This window comes from Microcaecilia unicolor, chromosome 14 (assembly GCF_901765095.1).
Source record: "Microcaecilia unicolor chromosome 14, aMicUni1.1, whole genome shotgun sequence".
NCBI lineage: Eukaryota > Metazoa > Chordata > Amphibia > Gymnophiona > Siphonopidae > Microcaecilia > Microcaecilia unicolor.
This window is the reverse complement of record NC_044044.1, coordinates 16,337,929-16,358,683: the sequence shown is the minus strand read 5'-3', so window position 1 is coordinate 16,358,683 and position 20,755 is coordinate 16,337,929. Positions and strand designations below refer to the sequence as shown.

Genomic DNA, 20,755 nt, shown 5'->3' with positions numbered 1-20,755 from the left:
TGGGGCTTGTTAGGGTGGGCGCTGGGCGGGCCTGAAGGAAAAGTGGCTGGGCCTGGGCCCGTCCAGGCCCACCCGTGGCTACGCCCCTGGGACAAAGGAGGGAGTCTGGGGATGAAAAGGAGGGATAGAGCCCTCTCTCAGCATATGAACTTAAGCTATACTGGGACAGACCCAAGGTCCATCGAGCCCAGCATCCTGTTTCCAACAGTGACCAATCCAGGTTACAAGTACCTGGCAAGATCCCAAAACAGTAAAATACATTTTATGATGCTTATCCTAGAAATAAGCAGTGGATTTCCCCCAAATCCATCTTAATAGTGACTTATGGACTTTTTCTTTTAGGAAGTTATCCAAACCTTTTTTTAAACCCCACTAAGCTAACTGCTTTTACCACACTCTCTGACAACGAATTCCAGAGTTTAATTACACCTTGAGTGAAAAAATATTTTCTCAGATTTGTTTTAAAGTTACTACTTTGCAACTTCATTGTGTGGCCCCTAGTCCTGGAACCAAGGGGAAGCTCTTCTGGCAGGGGGAAATGAGGCAGAACTATTCCCAGTGTGGGATGAATGAGGAGAAAGAGACAAACCCTCTCCCAGTGTGGGACTGCAGGAAGCGGGAGCTACAGGACGGAGACAGCCTCCTCCCAAGTGCAGGTCAAGGTGTGTGTGATGGAGAGGGACGTCATGGGCCACAGCATTAAAATTTCACCCTTACCTGTATGCCATATCGCTCCCGTACACCTGAGCGCATGGCCATGGAGATGGGGGGACAGGGAACACCATACCCTGCGAGTATTTCTAGGAGGGGGAGGCACAGGCACTCTCCAAAGTCATCCGCTGTCTTACACATGAAGCAGGGGAGGCACCAAAACCCAAAACAACCTGTAAAGGGGAAAGGAAAAAAGTAAGTGGATCACCTTCAGTGGTTCTAGGGGAGAGAGACCCAGAGCTGCCAGGTTACACGGGAGACATTTTGGTCAGTCCTGGTTTAGATTCTATGCTACCCATTGAAATCAGTTCTTCAGGTCCCATAGAGGGGCATAATCGAACGCGAACGCCCATGTCCATGAGGGTCTATGTCCGAGAACGGGTGCGTGAAGGGGCGGGACAGACCGTATTTTTGAAAAAAAAAATGGCCGCCCAATCTTTTTTTTCGATAATACGGTTTGTGCCCGGCAAATGCATCGGAGTTGTGCAGATTTGAGCTGGGCGGTTTCGTTTTTCAGCGATAATGGAAACTGAAGGCGCCCAGCTCAAAAACGAACAAATCCAAGGCATTGGGTCGTGCGAGGGGCCAGGATTCGTAGTGCACTGGTCCCCCTCACATGCCAGGACACCAACCGGGCACCCTAGGGGGCACTTGTAACAATTAAAAAAAAAAGTTAAATATCTCCCTTCCCTTGGGTGCTGAGCCCCCCCCCCCCCCAAATCCCCCCCAAAACCCACTGCCCACAACTCTACACAATTACCATAGCCCTAAGGGATGAAGGGGGGCACCTAGATGTGGGTACAGTGGGTTTTGGGGGCGGTTTGGAGGGCTCCCATTTAGCACCACAAGTGTAACAGGTGGGGGGGATGGGCCTGGGTCCACCTGCCTGAAGTCCACTGCACCCACTAACTACTGCTCCAGGGACCTGCATACTGCTGTGATGGAGCTGGGTATGGCATTTGAGGCTGGCATAGAGGGTGGAAAAAAGTTGTTAAAGTTTTTTTTTTTGGTGGGAGGGGGTTAGTGACCACTGGGGGAGTCAGGGGTGGTGATCCCCGATTCCCTCCGGTGGTCATCTGGTCATTTAGGGCACTTTTTTGGGACTTGTTCGTGAAAAAAAAGGGTCCAAAAAAAGTGACCTAAAATCGCGCTAAAAACGGCCATTTTTTTTTATTATCGGCCGAAGGCGCCCTTCTCTACTCGGCCAATAAAAACGCCCCAGTCCCGCCGTCACCACGCCTCCGACACCCCCCCCCCCCCCGTCAACTTTGTTCGTTCCCGCGACGGAGTGCAGTTGCAGGCGCCTAAAATCGGCTTTCGATTATACCGATTTGGGCGCCTTTTCGAGATGGGCGCCCATCTCCCGATTTGGGTCGAAATCTGGGCGCCCATCACTTTCGAAAATAAGGCTGATAATGCATCAGAATGAGGTTGTCAGAAATCCAGGACTGGCCTAACATCTTCCTCCTAGAACTGGATAACTTGAGAGTTTTGGAACACCCCTGGGTTCATACACCCCTGCTCATGACCCATGGTGGCATCTGTTTTCCAGCTGTTCAGCAGGAGATGATGAGGCACGAAAGGCTCCTAACCAGCTGTTTCCTGCTGACCGGAGGCTCCTCGCATTTTCAGAATATTGGCAGTGCCTCCTAGTGGCCACCATGTGACTGGATCAGGGCCGGCTTAACCTATGGACCAGATGAGGCTCTGGCCCAGGGTGCCAAACGCCTAAGCCTATGATGTCACTGGCCCTATAGGTTAAGCTGGCCCAGAGCTTAACCTAACGGTGTTATGTGTGCAGGGAAAAAAGAAAGCTGGCAACCCCTTCCTCTTTCTGTCTCAGGCCACCTTCACCCGTCTACCTTAAAAGGCAGTTTTCCCCTCCCAAACACAGCCAGCATTTCACCTAATGCTACCGTCATCAGCCCCAGCACCTTCCTTCTGCTGCGTCATTGGGAGGCATGTTGCCATCACGCATAATCTGGACCCACGGAATAACCGTGCACGTACAAATGGTGGGAAGGAGCCTGAATATTAGATTAAAATGGGTCTTGTAACTACCAGAAAGGAAAGCTAGGAATGACCACTTATCCAGCTGAAGCTCATATTCAATTTAAAAATTTGTACTTTATGATTTTTAACTCTTCTTTACTTCGCTGAGTGGATTAGTATTAGTACAAAAGAAAGACGTTTTCGAGATTGCATACGGCTTCATTTTCCAAACCCTAGTAAGCTGAAAATTAAAAGTACCTTCTCTGCAAGTTTTGCATACCGGGTTTCGACAATTTGGAATTTGCTTCCCATTTTTATTAGAGAAACAAGGGACTAATTGAGCTTTAGGAAGTTATTAAAATGTTTCGTTTTAGGAAATTTCTGCGTGCTTGAATAGATGCGGATGTTGTGTCGGGTAACTTTTTGTCAGCTCCCAGGGTCTGCCAGACTATTTTTGATACTGTGATCCGCATCGAACTCTGATGGGCATTTGCGGAATATAAGAATTTCCTCGAGGGCGGGACTGCAGAACGAACTCACGAAGGGAGGGAAGGCTAGAGACGGGGGCAGGGCTTTCAAATGATTCGGCTGCTGGAACGGAGGTAAATTAAAGATTTAAAGCACCAAGGGTGGCGGGGGATGGGGGCGAAGGAGAATCGCTGGACAGGGGTAGGGTGGGAGAAGAGAGAAAGGAGATGCTGGGGGGGGGGGGCGGGGGCGCACGGGTGCCGTAGGGGGGGGGGCGCGCGGACTCCAACTCATAGTCTGCAGGGGGGCGCCAGAGACCCTAGGACCGGCCCTGACTGGAATAAACCCAGGACTGGATCAACCCTGTGGAGCAAATCTGGATCCAGTTGGCAACCTGACTCCCAATCATTGAGGGGAAACAAGTTGAGCAATGCTTTCTTTTAACTTCAGTGCATCTCAGGCGTTGCATTTCCATGCAATGGTGTAAAACGAGGGAACATAGTAACACAGTAAATGACGGCAGATAAAGACCTGTACGGTCCATCCAGTCTGCCCAACAAGATAAACTCATTTTGCATGGTATGCGATACTTTATACCAGAGTTTCATTTGTCCTTGCCATTCTCAGGGCACAGACCGTAGAAGTCTCCTCAGCACTGTTCTTGTACTAAGTTCTGAAGCTAACATCGAAGTCCCTTAAACTTTACACTCCAGCCCCTCCATATCTATTCAGTCACGATCAGGGCACAGACTGTAGAAGTCCACCCAGCACCGGTTTTGTTTCCCAATTACCGGCGTCGCCACCCAATCTCCGCTAAGATTGCATGGATCTATTCCTTCTAAACAGGATTCCTTTGTGTTTATCCCACGCATGTTTGAATTCCATCACCGTTTTCATCTCCACCACCTCCCGCGGGAGGGCATTCCACATATTCACCACCCTCTCCATGAAAAAATACTTCCTGACATTACTCCTGAGTCTGCTCCCCTTCAACTTCAATTCATGTCCTCTAGTACTACCATCTTCCCATCTCCAGAAAAGGTTCATTTGCAGATTAATACCTTTCAAAAATTTGAATGTCTGCATCATGTCACCCCTGTTTCTCCTTTCCTCCAAGGTATACATATTCAGGTTGGCAAGTCTCTCCTCGTACGGTTTGCAACTCAAAATCCCATACCATTTTTGTAGCTTTTCTTTGCACCGCTTCCAGTCTTTTCACGTCTTTAGCCAGATACGGCCTCCAAAACTGAACACGATGCTCCAAGTGGGGCCTCACCAACGACTTGTAGAGGGACATCAACACCTCCTTTCTTCTGCTGGTTATGCCCCTCTCTATGCAGCCTAGCATCCTTCTGGCCATGGCCGTTGCCTTGTCACATTGTTTCTTCACCTTTAGATCCTCGGACACCAACACCCCAAGGTCTCGCTCCTGAGTCAAGCTTATTAATCTCTCCCCTCCTTAGTCTTGTTGGGCTGCCCCGGGGTATAGTCCCCTACCTGGTGAAAATGTGAGGCGAAGAGGAGCGATGGATGAGGTACTTACAGATTCCAAGGTCATCACAGCAGTCACACACGCCTGTGCTCCAATCAGTCTTTTGAAGGACAGTGACAGCCTGGGTGGTTACTGGCATCGGCTGGACGTTGATAGCAGTCATGGCAGCCTACGTGGGGGAGAAGAGAAAAATCAGTGGTTGCCATCACCAGCTATTTTACCTTCTAGCCAGATGTGTTCTTTCCACCCCCAGAGGTGTCATGCTCCAGGTACGCACAAACTAGGTCAGCATTGGCCATTCCTGGTTTCACTCCCTCTCCGCTTGTATCCTGGGAGTTGTAACTGCTGGTGTTGCTAGACATACAGTGGAACAACTCCACAGATGCAACTGGAGTAAAGCCAAGCCCAACTCAGCCCATCTAACAAAGCTTGGGAATGACTTAGCAGATCTCCTTCCTTGCTTTACACCTCCACAATAACTCCACCTTCCCCTCCTTGTTATTTACATAGCAACATAGTAGATGACGGCAGATAAAGACTTGTACGGTCCATCCAGTCTGCCCAACAAGATAAACTCATATGTGCTACTTTATATGTATACCTGACCTTGATTTATCCTTGCCATTTTCGGGGCATAGACCGTAGAAGTCTGCCCAGTACTTGCCCCTTCTCTCTCATTCATCACCCATTCCTCCATCTTCCCCCCCCCCCCTTCCTATCACCTCACTACACATGCACTGTGACACATTTTGGATGGCTATATAAATGATATCATCCATGCCTGTACGCTAAAGTTCAAAGGACCCCCCCCCCCCCCCCCACACACAAACAAAATATTACACCGTAACATGGTATGATAAGGGCCATCCACACTGCTCACTGCCTCACACTCTGGTTTTCTATTACTGTAGGTAGATAAGCATGTGAATTACCATTCCAAAACCTGCCCAGTGTAAAAGATAGCAGGGATGGGACGACTTCCCTATGAAGAAAGATTAAGGAGGCTAGGGCTATTCAGCTTGGAGAAGAGACGGCTGAGGGGAGACATGATAGAGGTATATAAAATAATGAGTGGAGTGGAACAGGTGGATGTGAAGCGTCTGTTCATGCTTTCCAAAAATACTAGGACTAGGGGGCATGCGATGATACTACAGTGTAGTAAATTTAATACAAATTGGAGAAAATGTTTCTTCACCCAACGCATAATTAAACTCTGGAATTTGTTGCCGGAGAAAGTGGTGAAGGCAGTTATCTTAGCAGAGTTTAAAAAGGGGTTGGACGGTTTCCTAAAGGACAAGTCAATAAACCGCTACTAAATGGACTTGGGAAAAATCCACAATTCCAGGAATAACATGTATAGAATGTTTGTATGTTTGGGAAGCTTGCCAGGTGCCCTTGGCCTGGATTGGCCGCTGTCGAGGACAGGATGCTGGGCTCGATGGACCCTTGGTCTTTTCCCAGTATGGCATTACTTATGTACTTATAGAAGAACCAGGTTCCCCTGACTATCGGGTAGGAGAAAAGCAGAGGGACGACCAAGAAGAAGGTACTGAGGAGACCTGGATCCCAATGAGAATCCTTTATTATATATCCAACAGAACAGTTCTAAGCACTCGACAAGGGCTATTTTTTGGCAATAGTGCCTTCATCAGTTCTGTTAGGATACATCGACCAACAGAACAATTGAAAGGCAACACGAATCTAATTAGAAACACTTGTGCTGACTCTTACCACGCTAGATACCCTTCATGCTACCCTTTAATTGTTGTGTTGTTTGATGTATCCTACCAGAACTTTGGACTCCTGATGCAAGTACGGTTGACGAAACATGGTTCTTGTTGATTCCTTGGAATTGATCTGTATATAATAAAGGATTCTCATTGGGATCCAGGTCTCCTCAGTACCTTCTTCTTGGTTGTCCCCTCTCATTTCTCATAGCAGCACCAGATCCCCCCCCCCCCCACACACACACACACACACACACTCTATCTTTTATCCAGTTTTACAGCTCTGTTCCCACCACTGCCCTCAACGGTCCCAAGAAAACTTTGTAAAAGGAATGGGAGCAGGGTGTGGAGAAGAAGGGTTGGATTGGAAAGCTGGGGATAGACATATTATGAGGCTCATTTTCAAAGCACTTAGACGTACAAAGTTCCATAGGTTACCAAGTAGTACTATGAACTATGTAGCAGTGCTTTGAAAATACACCGCTATATACACAAAAATTCAAAATTCATACAAAACGGTTTTTTTAGTTGTTTATAATCAAGCTAGAACATTTCTGTTGAAGTGAAAAGACAGAAAATAAGTTTAAAATTTAATTAAACTAAACTGTTACAGTGCAGACCCCCACCACCACTGCTGGTAGGCCATTCCAGGCTTTGCCATCTTCCTTTAGTTACAAGACCCATTTTAATCAGTACCCCTTCCCACAACATAGAGAGTGGAGGAGTGGCCTAGTGGTTAGAGCACTGGTCTTGCAATCCAGAGGTGGCTGGTTCAAATCCTGCTGCTGCTCCTTGTGCTCTTGGGCAAGTCACTTAACCCTCCATTGCAGGTACAAACTTAGATTGTGAGCCCTCCTGGGACAGAGAAATAGCCAGAGTACCTGAATGTAACTCACCTTGAGCTACTAATGAAAAAGGTGTGAGCAAAATCTAAATAAATAAATAAAGATTCTGGAATCTTAAAGAGTGACAAGATTCCATGCAGAATCTCAAAGAGTAGCGACATTCCATGTAGAACCCCAAAGAATAGCAAGATTCCGGAGTGGAGGAGTGGCCTAGTGGTTAGAGCACCGGCCTTGCAATCCAGAGGTGGCTGGTTCAAATCCCACTGCTGCTCCTTGTGATCTTGGGCAAGTCACTTAACCCTCCATTGCCCTCCTGGGACAGAGAAATAGCCAGAGTACCTGACTGTAACTCACCTTGAGCTACTACTGAAAAAGGTGTGAGCAAAATCTAAATAAATTAAATAAATATTACAGTGAAACACTACTTGTTTATTGAGTGGGTCTGGATTATGTGTGACGGCAACAAAAGAACCCTTAATGACACAAATCACCACCCAACCCACCCAAGTATTAAAATACACCTCTTACACCACCCTATCTAACACTTCCTTCTCTAATCCCTCATACATCTTCTGCTTACTACCGATTGTATCTAAGATCCTGTCATGACTATGTCATAACAACACTCTGTAAGCCACATTGAGCCTGCAAATAGGTGGGATAATGTGGGGTACAAATGCAATAAATAATAATAACATGCCTCCTGTTGATGCCTGGGAGCTCATCTATACATGGTACGTCGTGGTAGTCCTTGATGCCTAGTGAGTGCTTTTGGTAACTTTTGTAAGAGAACTCCGGAGGCAGTTGGGAAGCAGCCGAAAAGCCTGGTTTTGTGACTGCTTTTTGGCAACTTTTGCAAGAGAACTCTAGAGGCAGGTGGGAGGCAGCCAAAAATCCTGGTTGTGTGAGTTTTTCTTTGGAGACTTTTGTAAGACAACTCCGGAGGCAGATTCGCTTAGAAGCGTACCGATAGCACACGGTTCCAAGGTCTTTGCCTCCCATCTATCGCCTGCTATCGGTGCTCTACTGTACCAAGCTTTGTAAAAATCCAAAGGAGTCACCCAAACTAGTGACGCTCTGCTTGAAATATTTGGCTACGGCTGTTCATTGACGTTAGGCTTCTAACAATGGCTCTTTCATGCTGGCTTCGTGGGACTCCCAGTTCATTCTTTTGTCTGTATGTTTCTGTCTCTGTTTCTAGTGTGTGTTCCTTATTCTGTATCGTCTGAGAGTCCGGGTTCCACAAATGTGACTGAGGTGAGGTCTTCTGCCAACATGCAGTTTCAGCGGAGGGATCTTTTAACAGTCCGGCTTCCTCTTTTTCCCAATGGGAGATGTAATGGTGTTTTGGGGCCTAGTCAGGAGCGTAGCCAGGTTTTGACATTAGGGAGAGCAAATCTTTTGTAAAACAGGCGCTGGTGTGAGGATGAAGGGCCAAGCCACATAGATGCCATTTCATTCAAAATCCATTTTAGGGGGAGCAGCCTCCCCCTTGCGCTCCCCCTAGCTACACCTCTGGGCTTAGTGTGCTGTCGTTTCATAGGTAGGTTTGTTGCCGTGTGAAATCTGGCTGTTAGTGCTGTTTTGGTAGGGCAGGTTTTACTACGAAGGTGCAGTGTGTGGGGTTTTTTTTCGCTAGTTACTTCCCCAAGTGCTGGAGGGAGCCCTGTGCTGCTGCTGCACAGATCAAAGCACAATGGGGTCAATATTCAGATGGCTGGGGTCAGTGCGGCTGTATCCCCTGATATTCAATGCCGGGCAATGTCCGGGCACCGGAACTGAATACCTGGTTATACATAGACAGATAACACTTATCGAGTTAAATGCGATATTCAGAACTTAACTGGATATGTTAAAATGGATAAAGATAGAGCTGTATTACGCAATTCTGTTTATCCAATGGATCCTCAGAAGCTTAGCCGAGATTGGGTGGCTGAGCCGGTGGTGGGAGGCGGGGCTGGTGCTGGGCAAGACTTCTACGGTCTGTGCCCTGAAAATGGCAGATACAAATCAAGGTCAGGTATACACAAAAAGTAGCACATATGAGTTTATCTTGTTGGGCAGACTGATGGACCGTGCAGCTCTTTTTCTGCCGTCATCTACTATGTTACTATCCGCCTTATTTTCGAACGTGATGGGCGCCCAAATTTCGACCCAAATCGGGAGATGGGCGCCTTTCTCCCGGGGGCGCCCAAATTGGTATAATCGAAAACTGATTTTGGGCATCTTCAACTGCAATCTGTCGCGGAAATGGGCAAAGTTGATGGGGGCAGGTCGGAGGCGTGGTGAAGGCGGCACTGGGACGTGGTTATCGGCCGAGGAGAGATGGGTGCCCTCAGCCGATAATCGAAAAAAGAAAGGCGTTTTACTGCGAATTTGGGTCATTTTTTTGGAGCCTTTTTTTTCACGAACAAGTACCCTAAATGACCACATGACTACATGACCACCGGAGGAATCGGGGATGATCACCTCTGACTCCCCCAGTGGTCACTAAACCCCTCCCACCATAAAATAACACACTTTAAGAACTTTTTTTCCAGCTTGTATGCCAGCCTCAAATGCCATACCCAGCTCCATCACAGCAGTATGCAGGTCCCTGGAGCAGTTGTTAGTGGGTGCAGTGGACGTCACCCAGGTGGACCCAGGCCCATTCCCCCCTACCTGTTACACTTGTGGTGGTAAATGGGAGCCCTCCAAACCGCCCCCAAAACCCACTGTACCCACATCTAGGTGCCCCCCCTTCAGCCATAAGTGCTATGGTAATGGTGTAGAGTTGTGGGGAGTGGGTTTTGGGGGGGATTTGGGAGGCTCAGCACCCAAGGGAAGGGAGCTATGGACTTCAGAGGTAGTTTGCTTTGTTTTTTTAATTGTTACAAGTGCCCCCTAGGGTGCCCGGTTGGTGTCCTGGCATGTGAGGGGGACCAGTGCACTACGAATCCTGGCCCCTCCCAAGACCCAATGCCTTGGATTTGTTCGTTTTTGAGCTGGGCGCCTTCGGTTTCCATTATCGCTGAAAAACGAAACCGCCCAGCTCAAATCCGCACGACTCCGATGCATTTGCCGGGCACAAACCGTATTATCGAAAAAAAAAGATGGCCGGCCAATTTTTTTTCGAAAATATGGTCTGTCCCGCCCCTTCACGTACCCGTTCTCGGACATAGACGCCCATGGAGATGGGCGTTCACGTTCGATTATGCCCCTCCACGTAACTTATCTGGTTAAGTACAGAATAGCGGCATTTAACTGCATAAGTGCCGATTCTGCCCCCGGACCGCCCACAAAATAGCCGGTTTAGGTGCTCACCGGATATATTCAGTAACGCTATCTGGTTAAGTGTCGCTTAATATACCCGGGTAACCACGGCCAAGCTATTTCAATGGCCAGAAGCCTCTCCCGGCCATGTAAATCACTTTGAATATGGACCCCAATGTGAATAAAATCAATTTAAAAGGACTTCAGAGCTGGAGCTAACTCATGGCAGTATGACAGCTGTGTTTAGTTTAGTTAACTGGTGATTTAATTTACCGCTCTTCATGAAATCAGAGCGGTTAATAATATAAACAAATCATAATAAAATCAAAAGGAACTCCGACTCATATAAGAAAAGAGAACACAGACAAAGGTAGAAATCAGCAAACGGGGGAAAAGGAGTGAAGTTTATACATAGAATCATCGGTCCCATATCCATAATCAGTCACATTTTATCCAAGTTTACGTATTGCAAATAAAATTAAATTTCAGTTCAGCCATTTTCACTTGAGTTAGGAGACTCCGAGACAGAGACAACGTAGCTGCTTCAAAAAAATGCATGACTGAAGGTACAAATGCTGTGTTCTCTGGTAAAAATACTCCTTTCAAAAGTACTTATGCAAATCACCAGCTGTGAACATCACCCCAGCTGCCATTCGAAGTTTCATCACATCAAACTGCTTCAGTGGGAGGCCTTGTGATACACCAGCTTCTCTCTGAACCGCTTTAATGCAGCTTCAGGGGCAGCGGAAGTGACTGGACTGAAATCAATTTCATTTGCAATACAAAACAATGTGATACAAAGTGTGTGACCAGGGCCGCCGAAAGACTGTGCCGGGCCCGGGACAAGGCGGCCCCCGGCCCCGCCCCCACTGCTACCCCCCAGGTTGTCACTGCCCCCCTGAGGGGGGCCCGGTGCCATAGTCCCACCCGCCACCGGGCCGGGCCCCTTCCACCCGAACCCCCGCCAGTAGAAGTGCTGTCTTCTGACTCCGGCGTGCAGGACGTCAGACGCACAGAAGTCCTGCAGAGTACAGCGAAGATCAGCTGAGAGGAGCCCGTCTGTGTGGGCCGCGCACGCCGGAGTCAGAAGACAGCACTTCTGCTGGCGGGGGTTCGGGTGAAAGGGGCCCGGTGGCAGGTGGGATTGCGGCGCCGGGCCCCCCTTGGAGGCCCGGGCACCGGGAATTTTGTCCCCCCTGTCCCCCCCCCTCTCGGCGGCCCTGTGTGTGACTGATGACTCTAAGCCTTTAACTATAGCAGCATTAAAGTCAATGGTCTGTCACCGGTGTCAGCTAAACGCGCTGTGATTGGCGGAGAGAGACCTAGAGGGGGGCATAATTGAAAGGGACGCCTAAATAGTTTTCTATTGATAACCTTAAGAGTGGACTAACATGGCTACCACACTCCTCTACAGGCACAACCTGAAAGAGTAGCAACATTCCATGTAGAACCCCAAAGAATAGCAAGATTCCGGAATCCCAAGGAGTAGAGGAGTAGCCTAGTGGTTCATGCAGCGGACTTCAATCCTGGGGAACTGGGTCTGATTCCCACTGCAGCTCCTTGCGACTCTGGGCAAGTCACTTAACCCTCCATTGCCCCTGGTACAAAATAAGTACCTGAATATATGTAAACCGCTTTGAATGTAGTTGCAAAAACCACAGAAAGGCAGTATATCAAGTCTGATTTCTCTATTTGAGATTCTACGTGGAATGTTGCTACTATTTGAGATTCTGTTGCTACAGGGTGTGTTGCTAGTGGAGGAGTAGCCTAGTGGTTAGTGCAGCGGACTTCAATCCTGGGGAATTGAGTTCGATTCCCACTGCAGCTCCTTGTGACTCTGGGCAAGTCACTTAACACCCCAGGTACAAATAAGTGCCTGGATATACCATGTAAACCGCTTTGAATGTAGTGGCAAAAACCACAGAAAGGCAGTAGATCAAGTCCCATTCCCTTATGCTAGTCTTTCTTCCCCCGACTGTTTCTCTGGTTCTCTACATTTGCACCTCTCATATTTGGTTCCTTTCTTACCTCTCTTGGTGTTCACACTTTTTCTTATTAACCCCTTTCTTCTCCTTGGCCCCTGTATTCGTGGAACTTGTAGCTCCTGCTGTCTTAGGGATGTCCTCTGTATCCGAGGCTGTTCTACTGTCTGAGCTTCCCTGCCAGCCAGAGACCGTGCAGCGGGTCAGATCTCACCTGAAATATGATCGCCCAGGAAGTGCTCTGATACTACAGGTTGCAAGGCAAGTCAACAAAATGGGTTTTTTTTGTTGTTTTTTTTTTTTTTTTTAATTTGCATGAAGTCTTTATTAAACAATTGAACAGAACAACATTGCTTCCTGTACAGAAAGGAGGAAGCTCTGATGCACAACTTATACAGTCTCACATAATAAACCCCCCCCCCCTCTCTTCCCCTTTCTTTATTTTGTTTTTTTTAATTGAATGTCATAACAAAACTCTGTCAGCCACATTGAGCCTGCAAATAGGTGGGATAATGTGGGATACGAAAGTGCCAAACCCTTACGAGAGAAGCTACACTGGCTCCCACTCAAGGAACGCATTACTTTTAAAGTACGCACATTAGTCCACAAAATCATTCACGGTGAAGCCCCAGCTTACGTGTCTGACTTAATAGACTTACCACCTAGAAACGCTAAAAGATCATCCCGAACTTTCCTCAACCTTCACTTCCCCAATTGCAAAGGCATAAAATACAAAACGCTGCACGCATCAACCTTTTCTTATATGAGCACGCAATTCTGGAATACACTACCACGCAACCTGAAAACGATCTACGAACTAACCAACTTCCGCAAATCATTGAAAAACCCATCTCTTTGATCAAATTTACTGAAAGAATCAAAACACATTAAGTCCGCACACACTATTAGTAATGCAACAATACATTCTCTTCTGAATTCCCATCCCCCGGAATTTTTACCACATTTATACCTCTACTCATAGAAAAATTGTTCTTCTACTACTGTTCAGTTGCCCTATTAGTTTCCCGCTGTTTCTTTTCCATTGTTCTATTCCCTTAACGACACTTTAACTTTGTTTTCGCATAACCACTCACAATGTAATCCATAACCGAGTTGTAACAAACTGTATTTCCACCATTCACAATGTATTGTAAGCCACACTGAACCCGCAAATAGGTGGGAAAATGTGGGATACAAATGCAATAAATAAATAAATAAATAAATACAAATGCAATAAATATTAATAATAATAATAATTTGCATATTCCCTTACACATAGAGAATGACACCGGGATAACATTTGTCCCTGTCTCATCCCTGTGGGTTCTGTCTCTGTACCTAGTGCCGTAGCGAGGGCGGCTGACACCCGGGGCGGGTCGCTGCTGCGCACCCTCCCCAGGTGCAGCACGGCGCACCCCCCCTCGGCGGGCGCACCCCCCCCTCCGGAGCGCTTACCACTACCATAGAAAACGGGACAGGCGGGCGGGAGGGCCATTCCGCCCGGAGTGCACGTCGCTGGGAGCTGCGTCGGCTCCGCTGGTTCCTGTTCCGGGGCAGAGAGAGCAGGGAACCAGCAGAGCCGACACCCCCCCAGCGGCGTGCACCTGGGGCGGACCGCACACCCTTCCTACGCCACTGTCTGTACCCACCCCGTTCCTGCACGCCCCGTCTCCATCCCTGCAGGCCTTGTCCCCATCCCTGCCCCATCCCCGCAGGTTCTGTTCTCATCTGCTGAAGCCTCAAACACTTATGATTTTATATTTAAATCTTTTTATTAAAGTATGAAAAGGAACAATTTGCTGTGCAACTGTTTATAAATTACAAATAGAAAGCAACAATAACAACTAGCAGCTATAATAAACCCTCCAACCACCACCACCACCCTCTACCCTTCCAACCCCATCAATAGCTGATTTCTACTACCCCAAGAAATCCTAATCCACCTTGTTAAAATGTCCAGGGGTACGAAATACAACCCGTTCTGTATGCTTTAGAGGGGAGAAATATGCCCTATGAAGCACTGTTATGATTTTTTAATCTGTGGATGAATAATTAAGAAGTCATCAATAATCTCAGGATTCAGTTTAGCTCTCCTGTCTTCCATAGTCCCTCCTTCAACAGAAGATGTCTTCTTAGAAGATGTGCTGGTAGCAGGAATGTACACCATCCCCCATGCAAATTTTGCTATTTATTTTTATTACATTTGTACCCCGCGCTTTCCCACTCATGGCAGGCTCAATGCGGCAGGCAATGGAGGGTTAAGTGACTTGCCCAGAGTCACAAGGAGCTGCCTGTGCTGGGAATCAAACTCAGTTCCTCAGTTCCCCAGGACCAAAGTCCACCACCCTAACCACTAGGCCACTCCTCCACTGTTGCTACTATTTGAGATTCTACATGGAATGTTGCTATTCCACTAGAAGTCGGCCCTTGCAGATCACCAATGTGGCCGCGCAGGCTTCTACATGGAATGTTGCTAGTGGAATAGCAACATTCCATGTAGAATCTCCAATAGTATCTATTTTATTTTTATTACATTTGTACCCCGCGCTTTCCCACTCATGGCAGGCTAAATGCGGCTTACATGGGGCAATGGAGGGTTAAGTGACTTGCCCAGAGTCACAAGGAGCTGCCTGTGCCTGAAGTGGGAATCCAACTCAGTTCCTCAGTTCCCCAGGACCAAAGTCCACCACCCTAACCACTAGGCCACTCCTCCACTCTAGTTGTGGCCAGCATGTATGCTTGTTTTTCCAAAAAATAAAATTATTGTCGTCTGCATCAATCAAACATAAATAACAGTCCAGGTTTCAAAGTAGAAAGTGACAGGGGGACAAAGTTTGTCCCCGCCCCGTCCTTGTGGGCCCTGTGTCCGTCTCCATCCCCGCGGTTAATGCGGGTCCCCGTCCACCTGTCATTCTCTACTTGCACAGTCTCAATCCCTGGCTGTTACCCAGTTCCTTTACCCATCACACTGTCTTCTGACGCCATCCCAGCTAGTTTCAATCCCCATCCCTTCCCTGCAAGTCAGCCTTCACCATCTTGTCTCCAATTCCAACATCTTCATGACTCTTCCCTACTTTTTTTTATCCTTCTTCTCTTTACCCCGTAGATTTGTCGGCTGTGCCACCTCTCAAACAGCTTATTCCATTTTCTTCTGGCACCACAGGACTCTCGGAAGGTTTGAACTGCTCAGGCTCAGTGCCCAACCTCCCACACTGCCCTCCCCGTCTTAGGAGAATAGTGCAGGAGTTTAGGCAACGTGGGTCAGAGAGACCTGAATGGTGCATGTAGAAAACAGAACTAATATGGATGTAATGCTAACAGCAAGACTAGGGGGGTGGGGGAAGAATTAGGGGTCCTTTTACTAAGCCGCATAAGCCTCTATGCGCACACAATGTGTATAAGTACATACGCATCGCCATGGTGGGACAGACCAAGGGTCCATCGAGCCCAGCACCCTGTCACCGACAGCGGCCAAAAGAACAAGCAATTTATCCTAACCATCCTAGAGATACTGCATTATTCCCTCGTCCATTCAATAACATTCTATGGCTTTTTCCTCCAGGAAGCCGTCCAACCCTTTTTTGAAGTCCGCTAAGTTAACCGCCTTAACCACCTTTTCCGGCAGCAAATTCCAGAGTTTAACTACGCATTGAGTGAAGAAAACTTTCCTCCGATTCGTTTTAAATTTACCACACTGCAGCTTCATCGCATGCCCCCTTGTCCTAGTATTTTTGGAAAGCGTAAACAGACGCTCCACATCGACCCGTTCCATTCCACTCATTATCTTATAGACCTCTATCATATCTCCCCTCAGCCGCCTTTTCTCCAGGCTGAAGAGCCCCAGCCTCTTCAGCCTATCCTGATAGGGAAGCCGTCCCATCCCCTGTATCATCTTTGTCGCCCTTCTCTGCACCAAAATGGAGTTACCGCATGGCTCTTGCAGCAATTTCATTTTTCGGACACGCACAGGTCATTACCGCCCAAATTCTTTACCGCTAGGTCTATGGCTGGCGGTAAGGTCTCAGATACAATGACCGAATCCTTTCTGGCTTAATGTTGACCAGTGAATTGTCCACGGTGTGTTACTGTCCACACTGCAACACTGTGAAGGCTGCTACTTTTATTGGCCTTGTCTTCTGCACCAGACATTGCTCTTAGTTGTCTCAGTGTCCCAAGTTGCGCATAGTGACTCCTGAGGCAGGCGGTTGCATCCGCTGAAACACAGCCCATCTCGGGTCCTCTTGCTTTGGTGTTTTAATAAATCCACTATGAACTACACCTCCCTGGTGGATTTGATCATTGTGTCATCCTCTGCTCCTGCTTTGGCTTCTACACCGAGATTGAGTATCAGCACTGGCCTCTCCTACCCAGTTAAACCATGCTGAATTATCAATCTCAATGTATTTATGTTATGGTGGCGAATCTAAGATGCTTCTTTGTCCACTCACGGGTTAATCTTGCCCTGAACACACCCAGCCAGTGGGATTTTGCAGTATGAATATGCATTCGAGATTTGCATGCACTTCCTCCATTTTATCCAAATACGTATCATGCATGCTTCTTGTGGATATCTTGAAAATCCAACTGGTTGGGTTGTCCAGAGGATGGAGCCAAGAATCGCTGCTCTTGTTGGTGTCATAGGAGCCAACTTTTCAAAATTATTGGGGGTGCTAATCCTGCACCCTGGTCCACAAGATCATCTACGGTGAAGTCCCAGGTTACATGATTGACTTGATTGATCTCCCAACCGGAAATAGAACCAGTTCATCACGGACTTACCTGAATCTCCACTACCCAAATTGCAAAGGACTCAAATACAAAACAACCTATGCGTCCAACTTCTCCTACATAAGCACACGACTATGGAACGCACTGCCAAAAGCTGTGAAAACAATCTATGACCACCTAAAATTCAGAAAATCACTAAAGACCTACCTGTTTGGTAAGGCATACCCTACCGACCCAACATAAATGCCTCAACTCTGCAACACATCTATACCAAAGATCGTATTGGACATTATCTAACCCTTCCTATCTTCAACCCCTAATGTACCTGAATCTTACCTACCCTATTCCACCCTAACATCTAATTGTATTTGTTCCTCTACCGGACTAGGCGATTGCCTTTACGGTACTCTGTAAGCCACATTGAGCCTGCAAATAGGTGGGAAAATGTGGGATACAAATGTAACAAATAAATAAATAAATAAATAACGGAAATAACCCCTCCCTGGACACTTACGAGGAATTTTCTCAATATTGAGGGTGCTCGAGCACCCACAGGACCCACAGCGTCAACTCCTACGATTGCTGTTGTTTTTTTTAATGAGTGCAATACGGAAGCTGCTCATGACTGTATCTAGGCAATTCTGCTTGGTTCTCTTGGTATGAAATAAAACAAAGTATAGAAATGTATTGTGTTCTTCCCTTGATTGCTTAAAAAAGAGAAAGAGCCACATCCTTTCAGAGCTTTCACCTGTGTTTGATTTTGATGTTTGGACTGATCTCGTGACCTCTGGTGAGCACACATAAAGAACAATGTTATGTTGGCTAAGAGCTGGCCTGAAGAGGCTTCCCCACATCCACCCCGCTCCTGCAGCGAAACCAGTTCCTTCTTTCTGCCCCAACATGCTGAAATTTGTTCAGAGTTTACTGGGATTAGGACATATAAATGGGCATTTAGAGAGGTGAAGCCTAACACCAGCCAAAAGCCTGTTGTCATGCAGGCAGCCAGAGGCAACCAGATAACTCTGGGTTACTTGGACAAGTTTAAATTAGGCCTGCTCTGGTTTCAACTTTCCCCCTCCTGCCCCTTGAACATTCAGCTCCAATATCTTTGCCCCACTTGGAGTACTGTGTTCAGTTTTGGAGGCCGTACCTTGCGAAGGATGTCAAAAAAATGGAAGCGGTGCAAAGAAAAGCTATGAGGATGGTATGGGATTTGCGTTCCAAGACGTATGAAGAGAGACTTGCTGACCTGAACATGTATACCCTGGAGGAAAGGAGAAACAGGGGTGATATGATACAGACGTTCAAATATTTGAAAGGTATTAATCCGCAAACGAATCTTTTCCGGAGATGGGAAGGCAGTAGAACGAGAGGACATGAAATGAGATTGAAGGGGGGCAGACTCAGGAAAGATGTCAGGAAGTATTTTTTCACGGAGAGGGTGGTGGATGCTTGGAATGCCCTCCCGCGGGAGGTGGTGGCGATGAAAACGGTAACGGAATTCAAACATGCGTGGGATATGCATAAAGGAATCCTGTGCAGAAGGAATGGATCCTCAGAAGCTTAGCTACAATTGGGTGGCAGAGCAGGTGGGGGGAAGAGGGGTTGGTGGTTGGGAGGCGAGGATAGGGGAGGGCAGACTTATACGGTCTATGCCAGAGCCGGTGATGGGAGGCGGGACTGGTGGTTGGGAGGCGGGAAATACTGCTGGGCAGACTTATATGGTCTGTGCCCTGAAAAGGACAGGTACAAATTCAAGGTAAGGTATACACATATGAGTTTATCTTGGGCAGACTGGATGGACCATGCAGGTCTTTTTCTGCCGTCATCTACTATGTTACTATGTCACTAGTGTTGAGCTGTATTTGATGACTGATTGGGTGTATTAATTCTTTTGGCAGAGGTACCACTTGCCCCAGTCCCTGTTTAATGTTATTACTGTAATGCTCCTTTACCTGGACGCTTCTGGGTCAAGGGTCCGAGTGTGCTACAGCCCCCGCGAAGGGCAGACTCTGTCGGACCCTCACTCACTCGCTTGGTGTGCGCTGCCTCTACCTAGGGAAAGAAGTGTTAGCAGGTGGGATTGCCCTCCCCTAGGAAACTCGAAAGTCCAGGTGCAAACCCCTGGGAAAAGGGGATGTTTCCCAATCACCTAAGTCCCTGCGCCTCATAAGAACCAGGCTGTGGCTTAACGAACAAAGCCTCAGATCCCGTTGAATGTAGACTCAACCAAGCTAACCTGGGTAAGGGGGAAGCAGGAGAGAGAGGTGCTGTGTCATAAGGAGAGTGTTATCTTTGTACCTGCCAGAGAGAAACTCTGCCTTTGGTCAGCTGTTAGGTAGCCGAGGAAGAGGACATGCAGTTAGATATTGAGCATTAGAGGAGTCCAGCCATTGGCTGAATTGTGCCGGATATTCAGTGTTAAGCCCTATCCGGGTATCGGTACTAAATAAGAACATAAGAATAGCCATACTGGGTAAGACCAATGGTTCATTGAGTCTAGTATTCTGCTTCCAACAGTGGCCAATTCAGGTCACAAGTACCTGGCAGAATCCCAAAGAGTAGCAAGATTCCGGAATCCCAAAGAGTAGCAAGATTCTGGAACCCCAAAGAGAGTAGCAAGATTCCAGAATCCCAAAGAGTAACAAGATTCCATACTACTGATACCAGGGACAAGCAGTGGCTTCCCCTTGCTTATCTCAATAGCAGACTATGGACTTTTCCTCCAGGAACTTGTCCAAACCTTTTTTTAAACCCAGATACACTAACCGCTGTTACCACATCCTCTGGCAATGAGTTCCAGAGCTTAACTATTTGTTGAGTGGAAAATATATTTCCTCCTAGTTGTTTTAAAAGTATTTCCATGTAACTTCCTGAAGTGACCCCTAGGCTTTGTACTTTTGGAACGAGTAAAAAATCGATTCACTTCTACTCATTGTACACCACTCGGGATTTTGTAGACCTCAATCCAGTGGCGTACTAAGGGGGGGGGGGGCGGTGGGTGCGGCCCGCCCCGGGTGCACGCCGCTGGGGGGAGCATGTTCCGGGGCAGAGAGAGCATGGAAACAACGAAGCTGACCGGCGCGCGGCACCCCCCCCCCCAGCGGCGTGCACCCGGGGGAGGTTCTTTCGCCGGGGTGGGGAGGGTGACGAGGGGGTTCGCGCCACCCCGGGTGTCAGCGCCCCTAGGAATGCCACTGCCTCAATCATATCCCCCCCAGCCATCTCTTTTCCAAGCTGAAGAGCCCTAACCTCTTTAGCCTTTCCTCATACGAGAGGCGTTCCAACCCCTTTATCATTTTGGTCGCCTTTCTTTGAACCTTTTCTAATTCTGCTATATCCAAGCACAAGGCAGCTGTTGGAAGTTACCCAGGTACTGCCTGATATTCAACTTTATATTATATTGACTTTTTTTTGTGGAGAAAGTACCAAATTGATGCCTCGCAGCTATGAAAGCATGTACAAGAGTATCTTTACAGATTTCTAAGGAGTCAAAGATGCAAGATTCTAGCAAAGAATCACCTAGAAGGAATAAAAAGATTGACTGAAAAGAAGAGC

The 20,755-nt window shown here is 47.6% G+C and overlaps 1 protein-coding gene across 6 annotated transcripts in view; it reads right to left on the bottom strand.

Annotated features, from left to right (window-relative positions):
• The window catches only part of LOC115457906 (cornifelin homolog), a 44,168-nt gene that overhangs the window by 2,759 nt on the left and 20,654 nt on the right, over positions 1-20,755 (bottom strand). For 3 of the 6 annotated variants that reach the window (XM_030187592.1, XM_030187593.1, XM_030187595.1), the window contains 2 exons: positions 4,715-4,832; positions 718-884 (listed from right to left, as the gene is read on the bottom strand). In XM_030187592.1, coding sequence (XP_030043452.1) covers positions 718-884; positions 4,715-4,826 — 279 coding nt within the window. In that variant the 5' untranslated portion in view covers positions 4,827-4,832. Of the gene's footprint in view, positions 1-717; positions 885-4,714; positions 4,833-4,940; positions 5,001-12,515; positions 12,586-17,711; positions 17,733-20,755 lie in introns of those variants that run through there. The other 3 variants (XM_030187596.1, XM_030187591.1, XM_030187594.1) reach the window with 3 other exon arrangements.